This window comes from Calliphora vicina, chromosome 3, assembly GCF_958450345.1.
Source record: "Calliphora vicina chromosome 3, idCalVici1.1, whole genome shotgun sequence".
NCBI lineage: Eukaryota > Metazoa > Arthropoda > Insecta > Diptera > Calliphoridae > Calliphora > Calliphora vicina.
The window spans coordinates 118443403-118462449 of record NC_088782.1 but is presented as its reverse complement, the minus strand read 5'-3'; the positions used below and the strand labels follow the sequence as shown (position 1 = coordinate 118462449).

The following is a 19047-nucleotide window of genomic DNA, read 5'->3' as shown; positions in this document are numbered from 1 at the left end:
TAGCATTGAAGTTTTTATGGAAATCGTAAAATAGCATCAAAGTTTCTATGGAAATCGTAAAATAGCATAGCTTTTAATGTTATATTTAAAATAGCAATAATTTTTCAACAGAAAACTTAAAATAGCATTAAATTATCTTTGCAGAACATAAAATAGCAAAACAGTTTTACGAATAATTTCAAATAGAATTAAATTTTCTAAAGAAAACTTAAAATAGCATTCAATTTTCCACCAAACTTAAAATAGCACAAAATTTTCATTGGAAATCGTAAAATAGCATTGAAGTTTTTATAGAAATCGTAAAATAGCATCAAAGTTTCTAGGGAAATAGTAAAATAGCATAGTTTTTAATGGAATATTTAAAATAGCAATAATTTTTCAACAGAAAACTTAAAATAGCAATAAATTATGTTTGGAAAACAAGAAAAAGCAATACGTTTTTTATGTATAACTTCAAATAGCATTAAATTTTTCACAAAACTTAAAATAGCATAAAATTTTCATTGAAAATCGTAAAATAGCATTAAAGTTTCTATGGAAATCGTAAAATAGGGAAATTGGATACCATACGAACTGAAGCTGAAAGAGCTTGAAAGACGATTTTGCTGAATCGACAGCAAAGCCAAATATTCAGGACGCTCTAGGTGATCATTGTGGAAATAAAATATTCTAGTATTTCTGTTAGCATATTCATGAAACTTCTAGTAGATGGCGATGTGTAACCAGCTGCTGTCTACAGCTGCTTAGTTTCCAAATACTTTATATTTATGGAATATTATTACTCTCCTTTATAACATTTAATTAAATGTCAATTGCATTTCAAATTAACTACCATTTAGATGTCGTTCTATGACTCAATTTTGATGTTAAAGTCAATTAAAAGTTAGGGGTTTTTCACTCACTTTATATTGATAGTGCTTTTAAAACCAAAACTATATTTATTTAATATATGCAGTTTACCAAAAAAAAAAAACTTTTACCCTCGATGCCACAACAATTTATTACACCAGAAAAATGAGTAGCAATTTTATGGCAACTAAACTTTTCAATGTGCACTAGTATTTCTGTTCTGGTTACCTTGGGCGTTGTGGAAAAAGGTAATAAAAAATGGATAAAGATTTCATTCAAGTAATAAATATGTTTATGTGGGCAAAAACATATAAAAGTTCTTTATTAGTTTTTCAAAAATTCACAAAATCCAATTCCCTTTGCAGCCTTAAAGTCAATGTTAATTTGTTGTGGTCAGCCTGGTATTTAGCACGACAACGATCCACATTTACCGGGTGCATTAGTGGCAATTTTAGATGATAAATGGCTGTGACTAAAACTACTTCATGCTCTGTTATGGTTAAATGCATTTTGTCCGAGGGTGTGTCATCATTGGTTAGCAATATATCCACTACTAAATCCTCACAACTGGCCGAAGCATTGGTGCGATTGCCCATTTGTAGGAATACGTCTTCAGTGCCCACAGCCTGACGATAGGTTAGAGTATAGGAGGGGCATTTGCGTGAGTCCAAAATATCTTTATCTGCTTGTTCATGTTGCTGCTGCCATTCCTCTAAAGTGGAGGGTTGTTTTTGGGAATTGGCATCCAACTCGAGAGGATCATAGGGAGATTTTGTTTTTTTGTGGGCAGAGGATTTTTTATTGTTCAGGTTTGCTGCAGAACCTATAGCACCTGGATCTAGCGGCCAAATATTTTAAACATTAGTTTTTTTCTTGTAGCTTTCAAACTTAACTTACTTAATTTGCTTGTTTTTATCAAGCATTCCTGATCATCTTCTAAATCAGATTCTTCTTCTGCTGCTGCTGGAGGATTTAAAAGATTTTGCAGCAGCTTTAAATTCTCAGGAGTCTCAAACAAGGACATAACGTTTCAAAGGCAAACACAATTGTAATAAACTGAAAATTATTTATTTTTACTCCACAATGAAATTAGTTTCCTTGTCATTTATACAGCTACAGCTGGCATAAACTTTAAAACAGGCCACTTGTTACGAAATAGTTTTTATAAAACCAGCAAGATATTGGAAATTGTTTCAACTTTTTAGATTGTACAGCAACCAACAGTCTTCAATTGCCAACCTTTATTTTATTTGGTTTTTATTTACCCTCTAAAACACATCGATTAAACAAAGTTTATTGCACATGGCAACGTAAATTTCATTCATCAGGTTTGTTTGTCGTTGCTAAATAAACCATAAACTAATATTCGTAAATCCCATTGTCGTAACCAACATTCCACCAACCCCCCGCACTGACACCTTCCCAACTCTTCATAAACCAAAATATAGTTGTCCAACTTTCATTTAATATTTGAGTTTTTAAAAATACCGCCAGTGTTTAGTTTGTGTGTCAATAGTAAATGGGTGTTAAATGGTAACAATGGCTGGTATTGTTGCCCACAGTTCCAGCAGTTAATGTTTTCCATTTTTCAACATTAACAATTGACTTAAATATTGCCAAAAGTTATGAAATTGTTTATAATTTTTTGTATAAAATTTTTAAACAAAAGCAATATAAAAAGTTTAATGAAAAGGATTTGGAAAAATAGCAGGAAATGGTCGCTCAAAATTAGACACAAAAATGCTTTAGGATTAGAAACTTGAACAGAACTAGAACAGAACAGAACTAGAACAGAACAGAACTAGAACTAGAACTAGAACTAGAACTAGAACTAGAACTAGAACTAGAACTAGAACTAGAACTAGAACAGAACTAGAACAGAACTAGAACAGAACTAGAACAGAACTAGAACAGAACTAGAACAGAACAGAACTAGAACAGAACTAGAACAGAACTAGAACAGAACTAGAACAGAACTAGAACAGAACTAGAACAGAACTAGAACAGAACTAGAACAGAACTAGAACAGAACTAGAACAGAACTAGAACAGAACTAGAACAGAACTAGAACAGAACTAGAACAGAACTAGAACAGAACTAGAACAGAACTAGAACAGAACTAGAACAGAACTAGAACAGAACTAGAACAGAACTAGAACAGAACTAGAACAGAACTAGAACAGAACTAGAACAGAACTAGAACAGAACTAGAACAGAACTAGAACAGAACTAGAACAGAACTAGAACAGAACTAGAACAGAACTAGAACAGAATTAGAATAGAACAGAACTATAAGAAAGACTGCTTTCTATAAGAAAACTGTCTTACCCAGACTGTTTTCTATAAGAAAACTGTCTTACCCAGACTGTTTTCTATAAGAAAACTGTCTTCGAAAAACTGTTTTCATATAGAAAACTGTCTTCGAAAGACTGTTTTCATATAGAAAACTGTCTTCGAAAGACTGTTTTCTATAAGAAAACTGTCTTACCAAGACTGTTTTCTATAAGAAAACTGTCTTACCAAGACTGTTTTCTATAAGAAAACTGTCTTACCAAGACTGTTTTCTATAAGAAAACTGTCTTACCAAGACTGTTTTCTATAAGAAAACTGTCTTACCAAGACTGTTTTCTATAAGAAAACTGTCTTACCAAGACTGTTTTCTATAAGAAAACTGTCTTACCAAGACTGTTTTCCATAAGAAAACTGTCTTACAAAGACTGTTTTCTATAAGAAAACTGTCTTACAAAGACTGTTTTCTATAAGAAAACTGTCTTACAAAGACTGTTTTCTATAAGAAAACTGTCTTACAAAGACTGTTTTCTATAAGAAAACTGTCTTACAAAGACTGTTTTCTATAAGAAAACTGTCTTACAAAGACTGTTTTCTATAAGAAAACTGTCTTACAAAGACTGTTTTCTATAAGAAAACTGTCTTACAAAGACTGTTTTCTATAAGAAAACTGTCTTACAAAGACTGTTTTCTATAAGAAAACTGTCTTACAAAGACTGTTTTCTATAAGAAAACTGTCTTACAAAGACTGTTTTCTATAAGAAAACTGTCTTACAAAGACTGTTTTCTATAAGAAAACTGTCTTACAAAGACTGTTTTCTATAAGAAAACTGTCTTACAAAGACTGTTTTCTATAAGAAAACTGTCTTACAAAGACTGTTTTCTATAAGAAAACTGTCTTACAAAGACTGTTTTCTATAAGAAAACTGTCTTACAAAGACTGTTTTCTATAAGAAAACTGTCTTACAAAGACTGTTTTCTATAAGAAAACTGTCTTACAAAGACTGTTTTCTATAAGAAAACTGTCTTCCAAAGACTGTTTTCTATAAGAAAACTGTCTTCCAAAGACTGTTTTCTATAAGAAAACTGTCTTCCAAAGACTGTTTTCTATAAGAAAACTGTCTTACAAAGACTGTTTTCTATAAGAAAACTGTCTTACAAAGACTGTTTTCTATAAGAAAACTGTCTTACAAAGACTGTTTTCTATAAGAAAACTGTCTTACAAAGACTGTTTTCTATAAGAAAACTGTCTTACAAAGACTGTTTTCTATAAGAAAACTGTCTTACAAAGACTGTTTTCTATAAGAAAACTGTCTTACAAAGACTGTTTTCTATAAGAAAACTGTCTTCCAAAGACTGTTTTCTATAAGAAAACTGTCTTACAAAGACTGTTTTCTATAAGAAAACTGTCTTACAAAGACTGTTTTCTATAAGAAAACTGTCTTACAAAGACTGTTTTCTATAAGAAAACTGTCTTACAAAGACTGTTTTCTATAAGAAAACTGTCTTACAAAGACTGTTTTCTATAAGAAAACTGTCTTACAAAGACTGTTTTCTATAAGAAAACTGTCTTACAAAGACTGTTTTCTATAAGAAAACTGTCTTCCAAAGACTGTTTTCTATAAGAAAACTGTCTTCCAAAGACTGTTTTCTATAAGAAAACTGTCTTCCAAAGACTGTTTTCTATAAGAAAACTGTCTTCCAAAGACTGTTTTCTATAAGAAAACTGTCTTCCAAAGACTGTTTTCTATAAGAAAACTGTCTTCCAAAGACTGTTTTCTATAAGAAAACTGTCTTCCAAAGACTGTTTTCTATAAGAAAACTGTCTTCCAAAGACTGTTTTCTATAAGAAAACTGTCTTCCAAAGACTGTTTTCTATAAGAAAACTGTCTTCCAAAGACTGTTTTCTATAAGAAAACTGTCTTCCAAAGACTGTTTTCTATAAGAAAACTGTCTTCCAAAGACTGTTTTCTATAAGAAAACTGTCTTACAAAGACTGTTTTCTATAAGAAAACTGTCTTACAAAGACTGTTTTCTATAAGAAAACTGTCTTACAAAGACTGTTTTCTATAAGAAAACTGTCTTACAAAGACTGTTTTCTATAAGAAAACTGTCTTACAAAGACTGTTTTCTATAAGAAAACTGTCTTCCAAAGACTGTTTTCTATAAGAAAACTGTCTTACAAAGACTGTTTTCTATAAGAAAACTGTCTTACAAAGACTGTTTTCTATAAGAAAACTGTCTTACAAAGACTGTTTTCTATAAGAAAACTGTCTTACAAAGACTGTTTTCTATAAGAAAACTGTCTTACAAAGACTGTTTTCTATAAGAAAACTGTCTTACAAAGACTGTTTTCTATAAGAAAACTGTCTTACAAAGACTGTTTTCTATAAGAAAACTGTCTTCCAAAGACTGTTTTCTATAAGAAAACTGTCTTCCAAAGACTGTTTTCTATAAGAAAACTGTCTTCCAAAGACTGTTTTCTATAAGAAAACTGTCTTCCAAAGACTGTTTTCTATAAGAAAACTGTCTTCCAAAGACTGTTTTCTATAAGAAAACTGTCTTCCAAAGACTGTTTTCTATAAGAAAACTGTCTTCCAAAGACTGTTTTCTATAAGAAAACTGTCTTCCAAAGACTGTTTTCTATAAGAAAACTGTCTTCCAAAGACTGTTTTCTATAAGAAAACTGTCTTCCAAAGACTGTTTTCTATAAGAAAACTGTCTTACAAAGACTATAAGAAAACTGTCTTACAAAGACTGTTTTCTATAAGAAAACTGTCTTACAAAGACTGTTTTCTATAAGAAAACTGTCTTACAAAGACTGTTTTCTATAAGAAAACTGTCTTACAAAGACTGTTTTCTATAAGAAAACTGTCTTACAAAGACTGTTTTCTATATGAAAACTGTCTTACAAAGACTGTTTTCTATAAGAAAACTGTCTTCGAAAGACACTTTTCTATAAGAAAACTGTCTTCGAAAGACACTTTTCTATAAGAAAACTGTCTTCGAAAGACACTTTTCTATAAGAAAACTGTCTTCGAAAGACACTTTTCTATAAGAAAACTGTCTTCGAAAGACACTTTTCTATAAGAAAACTGTCTTCGAAAGACACTTTTCTATAAGAAAACTGTCTTCGAAAGACACTTTTCTATAAGAAAACTGTCTTCGAAAGACACTTTTCTATAAGAAAACTGTCTTCGAAAGACACTTTTCTATAAGAAAACTGTCTTCGAAAGACACTTTTCTATAAGAAAACTGTCTTCGAAAGACACTTTTCTATAAGAAAACTGTCTTCGAAAGACACTTTTCTATAAGAAAACTGTCTTCGAAAGACACTTTTCTATAAGAAAACTGTCTTCGAAAGACACTTTTCTATAAGAAAACTGTCTTCGAAAGACACTTTTCTATAAGAAAACTGTCTTCGAAAGACACTTTTCTATAAGAAAACTGTCTTCGAAAGACACTTTTCTATAAGAAAACTGTCTTCGAAAGACACTTTTCTATAAGAAAACTGTCTTCGAAAGACACTTTTCTATAAGAAAACTGTCTTCGAAAGACACTTTTCTATAAGAAAACTGTCTTCGAAAGACACTTTTCTATAAGAAAACTGTCTCCGAAAGACACTTTTCTATAAGAAAACTGTCTTCGAAAGACACTTTTCTATAAGAAAACTGTCTTCGAAAGACTGTTTTCTATAAGAAAACTGTTTTCTATAAGAAAACTGTCTTACAAAGACTGTTTTCTATAAGAAAACTGTCTTACAAAGACTGTTTTCTATAAGAAAACTGTCTTCCAAAGACTGTTTTCTATAAGAAAACTGTCTTACAAAGACTGTTTTCTATAAGAAAACTGTCTTCCAAAGACTGTTTTCTATAAGAAAACTGTCTTCCAAAGACTGTTTTCTATAAGAAAACTGTCTTCCAAAGACTGTTTTCTATAAGAAAACTGTCTTACAAAGACTATAAGAAAACTGTCTTACAAAGACTGTGTTCTATAAGAAAACTGTCTTACAAAGACTGTTTTCTATAAGAAAACTGTCTTACAAAGACTGTTTTCTATAAGAAAACTGTCTTACAAAGACTGTTTTCTATAAGAAAACCGTCTTACAAAGACTGTTTTCTATATGAAAACTGTCTTACAAAGACTGTTTTCTATAAGAAAACTGTCTTCGAAAGACACTTTTCTATAAGAAAACTGTCTTCGAAAGGCACTTTTCTATAAGAAAACTGTCTTCGAAAGGCACTTTTCTATAAGAAAACTGTCTTCGAAAGACACTTTTCTATAAGAAAACTGTCTTCGAAAGACACTTTTCTATAAGAAAACTGTCTTCGAAAGACACTTTTCTATAAGAAAACTGTCTTCGAAAGACACTTTTCTATAAGAAAACTGTCTTCGAAAGACACTTTTCTATAAGAAAACTGTCTTCGAAAGACACTTTTCTATAAGAAAACTGTTTTCGAAAGACACTTTTCTATAAGAAAACTGTCTTCGAAAGACACTTTTCTATAAGAAAACTGTCTTCGAAAGACACTTTTCTATAAGAAAACTGTCTCCGAAAGACACTTTTCTATAAGAAAACTGTCTTCGAAAGACACTTTTCTATAAGAAAACTGTCTTCGAAAGACTGTTTTCTATAAGAAAATTGTTTTCTATAAGAAAACTGTCTTACAAAGACTGTTTTCTATAAGAAAACTGTCTTACAAAGACTGTTTTCTATAAGAAAACTGTCTTACAAAGACTGTTTTCTATAAGAAAACTGTCTTACAAAGACTGTTTTCTATAAGAAAACTGTCTTACAAAGACTGTTTTCTATAAGAAAACTGTCTTACAAAGACTGTTTTCTATAAGAAAACTGTCTTACAAAGACTGTTTTCTATAAGAAAACTGTCTTTCAAAGACTGTTTTCTATAAGAAAACTGTCTTACAAAGACTGTTTTCTATAAGAAAACTGTCTTACAAAGACTGTTTTCTATAAGAAAACTGTCTTCGAAAGACACTTTTCTATAAGAAAACTGTCTTCGAAAGACACTTTTCTATAAGAAAACTGTCTTCGAAAGACACTTTTCTATAAGAAAACTGTCTTCGAAAGACACTTTTCTATAAGAAAACTGTCTTCGAAAGACACTTTTCTATAAGAAAACTGTCTTCGAAAGACACTTTTCTATAAGAAAACTGTCTTCGAAAGACACTTTTCTATAAGAAAACTGTCTTCGAAAGACACTTTTCTATAAGAAAACTGTCTTCGAAAGACACTTTTCTATAAGAAAACTGTCTTCGAAAGACACTTTTCTATAAGAAAACTGTCTTCGAAAGACACTTTTCTATAAGAAAACTGTCTTACAAAGACTGTTTTCTATAAGAAAACTGTCTTACAAAGACTGTTTTCTATAAGAAAACTGTCTTACAAAGACTGTTTTCTATAAGAAAACTGTCTTACAAAGACTGTTTTCTATAAGAAAACTGTCTTACAAAGACTGTTTTCTATAAGAAAACTGTCTTACAAAGACTGTTTTCTATAAGAAAACTGTCTTACAAAGACTGTTTTCTATAAGAAAACTGTCTTACAAAGACTGTTTTCTATAAGAAAACTGTCTTACAAAGACTGTTTTCTATAAGAAAACTGTTTTCTATAAGAAAACTGTCTTACAAAGACATTTTTCTATAAGAAAACTGTCTTACAAAGACACTTTTCTATAAGAAAACTGTCTTACAAAGACTGTTTTCTATAAGAAAACTGTCTTACAAAGACTGTTTTCTATAAGAAAACTGTCTTACAAAGACTGTTTTCTATAAGAAAACTGTCTTACAAAGACTGTTTTCTATAAGAAAACTGTCTTACAAAGACTGTTTTCTATAAGAAAACTGTCTTACAAAGACTGTTTTCTATAAGAAAACTGTCTTACAAAGACTGTTTTCTATAAGAAAACTGTCTTCGAAAGACACTTTTCTATAAGAAAACTGTCTTCGAAAGACACTTTTCTATAAGAAAACTGTCTTCGAAAGACACTTTTCTATAAGAAAACTGTCTTCGAAAGACACTTTTCTATAAGAAAACTGTCTTCGAAAGACACTTTTCTATAAGAAAACTGTCTTCGAAAGACACTTTTCTATAAGAAAACTGTCTTACAAAGACTGTTTTCTATAAGAAAACTGTCTTACAAAGACTGTTTTCTATAAGAAAACTGTCTTACAAAGACTGTTTTCTATAAGAAAACTGTCTTACAAAGACTGTTTTCTATAAGAAAACTGTCTTACCAAGACTGTTTTCTATAAGAAAACTGTCTTACAAAGACTGTTTTCTATAAGAAAACTGTCTTACAAAGACTGTTTTCTATAAGAAAACTGTCTTACAAAGACTGTTTTCTATAAGAAAACTGTCTTACAAAGACTGTTTTCTATAAGAAAACTGTCTTACAAAGACTGTTTTCTATAAGAAAACTGTCTTACAAAGACTGTTTTCTATAAGATAATCATTACAGTTCCTTATTTTCATTTATATGCCACAAATATTTCTTTTGTCTTTCCACAACACTTGCTACTTTATACTTTCTTTATGAACAGTTCTTCCTACAACTAGACAATTTATGGGCTACCACATTAAAACTTGTAAATTCCTACAAAATTTCCTTTTTCTCTATTGATTTTTTTACTTATTGCCTTAATAACTTGCTAATATACACTCTGCCAAATTTGTCTTTAACTCTAACTGACATTAAATGCAAACTTTTTTTAAGAAAAGTGAAAACTGCCATAAATTATTTGACAATGAACGTGAAAGAAGATTTAATGCAGCACATTGATGTTGAAAATGAAAAATACTTTTTGCTTTTTTTGGAAGAAATAAAAAAAAAGTGGCCATAAATGAAGAAAAGTTGCTGCAAAAAAGTCATTAAGGTCATTGGAAAATTAAGGAATTATAGCAAAAAGATTAATTTTTTATATAGAAAATTTAATACTGAAAATTTGTTTATACAAAATTAAAGATTTTTTACACTTTGGTATAGAATTTTTGTGCTGAAACTAGTTTGCTATTGAACATTTCCTTGCCAAGTATCTTGATTGTTATTGAAGTTTTTCTGTAAAAGCTTGATGTCCATCTGTGTGTTGAAATCATGTTTCCAAAGTCCCCAAATAACTTACAAACTTAATTGATACATCATTATGTAGGATATAGTCCTGGTTTGGATGCTATTTAAAATCGAGGAAATCGGTCTATAAATGGCTGAGTTATAAGCAAAAAACTGCGACCACCTGGATTTTTGTTAACTACTTTTGATTTACATATATCTGGATTATCTAAGTCATTAATATAGACAATATGGATATCTAGTGATAGATATTTCAAAGACCTTTTTAACGATATATATAACGTCATAGAAATTCGCACCAAAAATGGCTCAAAATAAAAAAAAAGATATTTTTGATCGAAAGTTTTTTTTTACAAAAATTTTTTTTTTAAGAAAAATTTAAAATTTTAATAAGTTTTAAAACAGCTTAAAATCAATAAATTTTTCATCACCCAAAAATTGATTTAGAATAAAAAAAATAACAAAAAAAATTCTAAAAGTGGCGTGCGATCATTATGATTTTTCACCAAGGAGGATCATGAAAATCAAATCAATTCTTAATTTGAAAATTGACAAAAATCCATGGAATCTTTATAAATCTTTAAATAATGCTTCAAATGGCAAAAGGATCCTAATCTGCGATCACTTTTTTTTCAAGCAAACTGAAACCAATTTAAAATATATTTATTTATGGCTATTTGAAATTTGATTTGAAAAATTGTTGGCTAATTTTTGTTAATTTTTTTTTTGGGAAAACTTTTCTCAATAAATTATTAATTTGCAAGACTTTTTTTTAACAATTTTCTTTATTATTTATGATATTTGTTGATTAAAATTTCCAACCCTTTTATTTAATTTTTGTTATCCTACATTTATCTTTTATTTTATATTCAAATGTCAAATCTTTGTCAAGGCATTAAACCTCAAAATTTGTTGCTGCATGTCTGTTGTCGGTATTTTAAGAAAAATTTTAATATTTTGTTTCCAAATATTATATTTTCTACAGTTTTTTTTTTGTATGGTTTTAGTGGTTTCAATGTATTTCTACCCTTCACCATGAGTATTATTAGTTTGTCATTCCATTTGGAAGGAACAATATTGGCTACTTTTTATTTTGAAATTTCAAGTGGGCGTGGCACTTCCCAATGTAAATAATTATTATGGAATATCTGGTGAACTGAAACTGTGAAAGCCGCAAAACTTCGTGGAATTTACTTCGAGCGGAATTAGAAAAATGGGAAATGAAAAATTGTGAAAATGAGCGAATTCACTTAATTGTGAATAAATTCGAAAAGAATCCATCGATTTTAATGATCGATATCTCATTTTGTTGCTATTACATGGGGCTTTGTGATAAAGTAATAAATCTGAAAAATTTTTAACGTTTTCGATTTTTTTCGAATTTTTTAAAACAAAAAAATTTAATATTTTCCCCTAAAATATATATATTTTTTCCATCAATTTGTTATTATAACTTCGAAACTACTGAGCCCATAGAAAAGCAATATATAAATAAAAATTTATAAATATTATGGGGAAAATATTTTCATAATTCAAACAATCGAAAGAAGAACATTAACTACTAAATTTTATGGATATCAAAGAAAAAACTAAAATTTTGTGAAAATGAGCGAATTCACTTAATTGTGAATAAATTCGAAAAGAATTAATCGATTTTAGTGATCGATATTTAATTTTATTGCTATCATATGTGGCTTTGCGATAAAGTAATAAAGCTGAAAAATTTTTAATGTTTTCAATTTTTCATGATTTTTTTAAACCAAAAAAATTTAATATTTTCCCCTAAAAAATATATTTTTTCTATCAATTTATTATTATAACTCCGAAACTACTGAGCCGATTGAAATACAATATAGAAATGGATTAAAGGTAAAGTAAATTTACATTTTTCTGAGTTTATTTTAAAAATATCGGACTGGTTGTTTTTGAGTTATCATTAATTATGTGGAGAAATGTCTAACAAAATTTATAATTTTTTTAAAATTTTTTTTTTTGTATAGAATTTTTAAACAAAAGCAATATAAAATGTTTAATGAAAAGGATTTTGAAAAATAGCAGGATATAGTCGCTTAAAATTAGACCCAATAGGCTTTAGGATTCAGCAGAGAAAAAGTAAGGAACTAGTTCGCACTTTCAGTTTAATGATTTGTTTAGTTTACAAAAATAGCAAATAATCAGTAGAGAATAAGTACGGAACTAGTTCGCACAGACTAGAACAGAACTAGAACAGAACTAGAACAGAACTAGAACAGAACTAGAACAGAACTAGAACAGAACTAGAACAGAACTAGAACAGAACTAGAACAGAACTAGAACAGAACTAGAACAGAACTAGAACAGAACTAGAACAGAACTAGAACAGAACTAGAACAGAACTAGAACAGAACTAGAACAGAACTAGAACAGAACTAGAACAGAACTAGAACAGAACTAGAACAGAACTAGAACAGAACTAGAACAGAACTAGAACAGAACTAGAACAGAACTAGAACAGAACTAGAACAGAACTAGAACAGAACTAGAACAGAACTAGAACAGAACTAGAACAGAACTAGAACAGAACTAGAACAGAACTAGAACAGAACTAGAACAGAACTAGAACAGAACTAGAACAGAACTAGAACAGAACTAGAACAGAACTAGAACAGAACTAGAACAGAACTAGAACAGAACTAGAACAGAACTAGAACAGAACTAGAACAGAACTAGAACAGAACTAGAACAGAACTAGAACAGAACTAGAACAGAACTAGAACAGAACTAGAACAGAACTAGAACAGAACTAGAACAGAACTAGAACAGAACTAGAACAGAACTAGAACAGAACTAGAACAGAACTAGAACAGAACTAGAACAGAACTAGAACAGAACTAGAACAGAACTAGAACAGAACTAGAACAGAACTAGAACAGAACTAGAACAGAACTAGAACAGAACTAGAACAGAACTAGAACAGAACTAGAACAGAACTAGAACAGAACTAGAACAGAACTAGAACAGAACTAGAACAGAACTAGAACAGAACTAGAACAGAACTAGAACAGAACTAGAACAGAACTAGAACAGAACTAGAACAGAACTAGAACAGAACTAGAACAGAACTAGAACAGAACTAGAACAGAACTAGAACAGAACTAGAACAGAACTAGAACAGAACTAGAACAGAACTAGAACAGAACTAGAACAGAACTAGAACAGAACTAGAACAGAACTAGAACAGAACTAGAACAGAACTAGAACAGAACTAGAACAGAACTAGAACAGAACTAGAACAGAACTAGAACAGAACTAGAACAGAACTAGAACAGAACTAGAACAGAACTAGAACAGAACTAGAACAGAACTAGAACAGAACTAGAACAGAACTAGAACAGAACTAGAACAGAACTAGAACAGAACTAGAACAGAACTAGAACAGAACTAGAACAGAACTAGAACAGAACTAGAACAGAACTAGAACAGAACTAGAACAGAACTAGAACAGAACTAGAACAGAACTAGAACAGAACTAGAACAGAACTAGAACAGAACTAGAACAGAACTAGAACAGAACTAGAACAGAACTAGAACAGAACTAGAACAGAACTAGAACAGAACTAGAACAGAACTAGAACAGAACTAGAACAGAACTAGAACAGAACTAGAACAGAACTAGAACAGAACTAGAACAGAACTAGAACAGAACTAGAACAGAACTAGAACAGAACTAGAACAGAACTAGAACAGAACTAGAACAGAACTAGAACAGAACTAGAACAGAACTAGAACAGAACTAGAACAGAACTAGAACAGAACTAGAACAGAACTAGAACAGAACTAGAACAGAACTAGAACAGAACTAGAACAGAACTAGAACAGAACTAGAACAGAACTAGAACAGAACTAGAACAGAACTAGAACAGAACTAGAACAGAACTAGAACAGAACTAGAACAGAACTAGAACAGAACTAGAACAGAACTAGAACAGAACTAGAACAGAACTAGAACAGAACTAGAACAGAACTAGAACAGAACTAGAACAGAACTAGAACAGAACTAGAACAGAACTAGAACAGAACTAGAACAGAACTAGAACAGAACTAGAACAGAACTAGAACAGAACTAGAACAGAACTAGAACAGAACTAAATTTGTTTTCACCAATTTTTTTTCACTCTAAATTTGTTTTCATCAAAATTTTTTTTTTTGTTTTCAATATTTTTCTTAAAGTTTACTTTGTTGAAGGGTATATAAGATTCTGCACAGCTGATTATATTACTCTTACTTGTTGTCTTTTTTTAAATTTTTACTCCGAAACGTGTCTTGCAACTAAATAGCAACAATAAAAAAAATTTGTCTATATAGAAATGTGAAATGTGGTTGGTTGCTATAAAGTATTGGATCTAAAAAAAAAAAATAAAGGAAAATATTTGAAAATTTGGGTGTGTGTGTGTTGGTATATTTGCAACAAACTCAAATGTGGTCAAGTTTTTGTACGGTTCAAAACCCTGTAGAATTTATTTTTTTGTTTTTGGAATATCTATTTGTTTTACAAATAAAAATAAAAAAATAGTTAAGAGTAAAGAAAAGAAAACTGAAATTGTGTCCTGTTATTTTCAGCCATATTTTACAATACACGATTGCTCAATAAAATTCACAATAAAATGTTTTGCTACATAGATTGTTACACATAAGCACTCAAAACACGAAATATAATATTATCAAATGAAATATAGGAAATTCGAAAGTAACTTTAAAAACAGAAACAGTGAATAGTTTAAGAAACGGAAGGAAGTTTTAACAAATAAATTTGAAAGGTATTGTTAGGACTGTAACAAACAGCTGCTTGCAACATTCCTCATGTTTATAAACATTTCCAGCAGTAGAAACTTTTACTTGTCAACAATGTTGATAATATTTTGTGTAAATGGTGCCATTTTTAAGAAGTTTCATGAATAATCTAACGGAAAACGCTCAATTTCCGTTAGATTATTCATGAAACTTCTTAAAAATAGCGCTGTGTATATAAGCGAGTTGCTGAGCAGTAAGTATATGGACTGTATTACCAGTGCATTCATGTAAATTATAAAGTGTGTGTAAAGAATCCGATTTATTTAAAGGAAATTTTGTGAGTCATGGAAATATAACCATATACAGACATCACTACGTGATAAAAGACCAAAAAAATCAGACCCGTGTCTCCCAGTTTTGCCCAAAGTCATGCACTTTGTTTTTTTATGGGCCCCAAAGATTTGGGGCCTCAGTGTCATTTTTGCAAAAAAAGTGATCATTTTCTTTGACTCATATCTTGCAAACAGTTGGGAATATTGATTTACTCTCTGAGGCGAAGTTGTAGCCCTTGTCATAAAGCTTCATATTGTAAACAAAAAACCTCATCTTCAAGATCAAAATCTTAAAAAACTTAAAAAAATTCGATTTTTTTTACAATTTTTCCCCTGTTCAGGTGCATAGGTAGCAAACCATTCAAAATTCAAAGAAACCATTAACTACAAAAATGTAGCTAAGATCTAAATAAACAACTTTCTAGAACATATGAACTTCTTAGGAATGATTCTTAATACCGTTTAGGTAGGTGTTAAGGAATTAAGAGTTTTGGCTCATAAACTATTAAATTATTATAAACTAAAGCATACTTTTAGGCAGCTTTAAAAAAAATTATTTGGATTTTTTTAAAGCTGCCTAAAATATAATCAGCTGTGGCGAATCTATATAACCTTCATCAAAGTAAACTTTAGGAAAAATTTTGAAAAGAATTTTAAGTGAAAAAAATTATTTTGGTGAAAAAATTTAAAAAAATTTGATGAAAAACAAATTTTGAAGAAAAAAAAATGTTGAAAACAAATTTAGAGTGAACAAAATAATAATGAAAGAAATTTTTGATATAAAAAAAAATTTTGTGAAAAAAATTTAGTGAAAAAAAGTTTTCGAAAAAAAAATTGGTGAAAAAAATGTATATACGTTTGATTGAGTAAGCAATAATTTTCAATTCTATAGAGAGATTTTTTTAAAAAAAAAAAAATTTAAAGAAAAATTATAAATTTTGTTAGACATTTCTCCACATAATTAATGATAACTCAAAAAGAGTTGGTCTGATGTTATTAAAATAAACTTAGAAAAGTTGAAATTTACAAAACCTTTAATCCGTTTATATATTGCATTTCAATTGTTTCAGTAGTTTCGGAGTTATAATAACAAATTGATGGAAAAAATAATTTTTTTTGGTGAAAAAATTTAATTTTTTTGGTTTAAAAATTTCATGAAAAATCGAAAACTTTAAAAAATTTTCAGATTTATTACTTTGTCACAAAGCCACATACCATAGCCATAAAATAGGATATCGATCATTAAAATCGATGGATTCTTTTCCAATTTATTCACCATTAAGTGAATTCGCTTATTTTCCCAGAATTTTAGTTTTTTTGTTTGATATACATAAAATTTAGTAGTTAATGTTCTTCTTTCGATTGATTGAATTATGAAAAAATGTTCCCCATAATATGTATAAATTTTCATATATATATTGAATTTCAATCGGCTCAGTAGTTTCGGAGTTATAATAAAAAATTAATGGAAAAAATAATTTTTTTTGGTGAAAATATTTAATTTTTTTGGTTTAAAAAATTCATGAAAAATCGAAAACGTTAAAAAATTTTCAAATTTATTACTTTATCACAAAGCCACATACGATAGCCATAAAATGGGATATCGATCATTATAATCGATGGATTCTTTTCGAATTTATTCACAATTAAGTGAATTCGCTTATTTTCCCAGAATTTTAGTTTTTTTGTTTGATATACATAAAATTTAGTAGTTAATGTTCTTCTTTCGATTGATTGAATTATGAACAAATTTTCCCTATAATATGTATAAATTTTCATATATATATTGCATTTCAATTGGCTCAGTAGTTTCGGAGTTATAATAACAAATTTATGGAAAAAATAATTTTTTTTGGTGAAAAAATTTAATTTTTTTGGTTTAAAAAATTCATGAAAAATCGAAAACGTTAAAAAATTTTCAGATTTATTACTTTTTCGCAAAGCCACATGTAATAGCAACAAAATGAGATATTGATCATAAAAATTTATGTATTTTTTACGAATTTATTCATAATTAAGTGAGTTTTGGGTCATAAACTATTAAATTATTATAAACTAAAGCATACTTTTAGGCAGCTTTAAAAAATTTATTTGGATTTTTTTTTTTGCGATTTTGATCTTGAAGATGAAGTTTTTTTGATTTTATAAGTTCACAACTTTTGTTCTTTATGACAAGGGCTACAACTTTGCCTCAGAGAGTAAATCAAAATTTCCAACTGTTTGCAAGTTATGAGCCTGAGAAAATTATCATTTTTTTTTTGCAAAAATGATAACGAGGCCCCAAAACTTTAAGAAAGTTTTTAAAAAATTTTAAATTACTTTAGAATTAATTTGTCTTGTTCCCTTAGCTTTTACTGTTTATGAAATTTATAGTAATACTTTTATTCTATTGCAGTATCATATCTATTGAAAACCCACAATTGAAAAGATAATCCCAAATAATGCACAGCCACAAACATACAGTTTCTTCACTTACAAATTCTTGATATTGTTATCCTTTGGTTATGAACAATGAAACTTTCCAATCATTTGTTAATTCCAGCCAGGGCTCCACTTGTATTCGAGAGGTCAATAATTTTTTATTTATTTTTTTTTATATTAAGAGTTAAGTATGTTTATAGGATACAAGTGGTAAAATCCTCCCCCGAAAAATACAAAATTCAACAATTTAGTTTTGTGTTGGCCTGAAACAGGCAAACAGCTGAAACAAAAATAAAGATTAAAACCAAAATGAAATGAAATGAATAGTGAAGATGAACAAATGTTTATCATTAAAAGATAGAAATAAGAAACAATGAGTTAGTAAGTCAAGAGGGAAGTTATTCCCCCAAATAAAAATCTAAAAGAATTAAATCTTTATTTCTACAAGAAGCAAGAACTAATTTTACATATTAATGAATGTTATAAATCTTTTCATTTCCGAGGCTACAAATCGTTAAATAATGCTTCAAATGAAAAGCGATTAATAATCTCGGAATACTGAATTACTACACAAATTACTACAAATCATACAGAAAAGGTCTTCCAACAAGTAAGAGAGCTATATTTATATATCTATTTTTTCTTTTAAATTAAAAATTTTTTTTTTTGTTTTTTAAATTTTAAAATTATTTTTTTTTTGTTTTTAAATTTTTAAAAAAAAATTTTGTTTTTTAAATTTTTTTTATGGTGAAAAGAAATTTGGGTTCAAAATTTTTTTTTTTTTTTAAATTTAAAAATTTTTTTTTTTTGTTTTTTAAATTTAAAAAAAAAAATTTTGTTTTTTAAATTTTTTTTTTTTTTTGTGAAAAAAAATTAGGGTTCAAAATTTTTTTTCCGATTTTGACCCATTGTAGGTCCAACTTACTATGGTCTTATATATGTCGTTGCAAAGGTCTTTGAAATATCTATCATTAGATATCCATATTGTCTATATTAATGATATAGGTCAAAAATCGTGGTTGTCCTGGTTTTTCCTCATACCTCAGCCATTTGTGAACCGATTTTGCTGATTTTAAATAGCAAACTTTTCGAAAGCATGACTGACAGAATTATTGAAGATTTGGTTCCCGAAGAAAATTTATTTCTACATACAGACGGACAGATAGACAGACAAACGGACGGACATGGCTTAATCGACTCCGCTATCTATAAGGATCCAGAATATATATTCTTTATAGGGTCAGAAATGAAAAATGTAGAAATTACAAACGGAATGACAAACTTATATATACCCTTCT

The 19047-nt window shown here is 29.1% G+C and overlaps 2 protein-coding genes across 3 annotated transcripts in view; both read right to left on the bottom strand.

The window, feature by feature from the left end:
- Positions 1-19047, bottom strand: part of ome (omega) — a 228003-nt gene that overhangs the window by 194513 nt on the left and 14443 nt on the right. The gene's annotated exons all lie outside the window — the stretch shown is intronic.
- Positions 1167-1905, bottom strand: Dnaaf6 (Dynein axonemal assembly factor 6). Its single transcript, XM_065506176.1, has 2 exons — positions 1747-1905; positions 1167-1687 (listed from the first exon to the last, which is right to left on the bottom strand). Exons 1-2 carry the CDS (start codon positions 1871-1873, stop codon positions 1182-1184), a joined length of 633 nt encoding a protein of 210 aa, XP_065362248.1. The 5' UTR covers positions 1874-1905; the 3' UTR covers positions 1167-1181.

Coding starts and splice junctions, on each gene's coding strand:
- Dnaaf6 (XM_065506176.1), bottom strand. CDS start 1,873: ATGTCCTTGTTTGAGACTCCTGAGAATTTAAAGCTGCTGCAAAATCTT. Junction 1,688..1,746: donor GATAAAAACAAGCAAATTAA/GTAAGTTAAGTT, acceptor TTTGGCCGCTAG/ATCCAGGTGCTATAGGTTCT.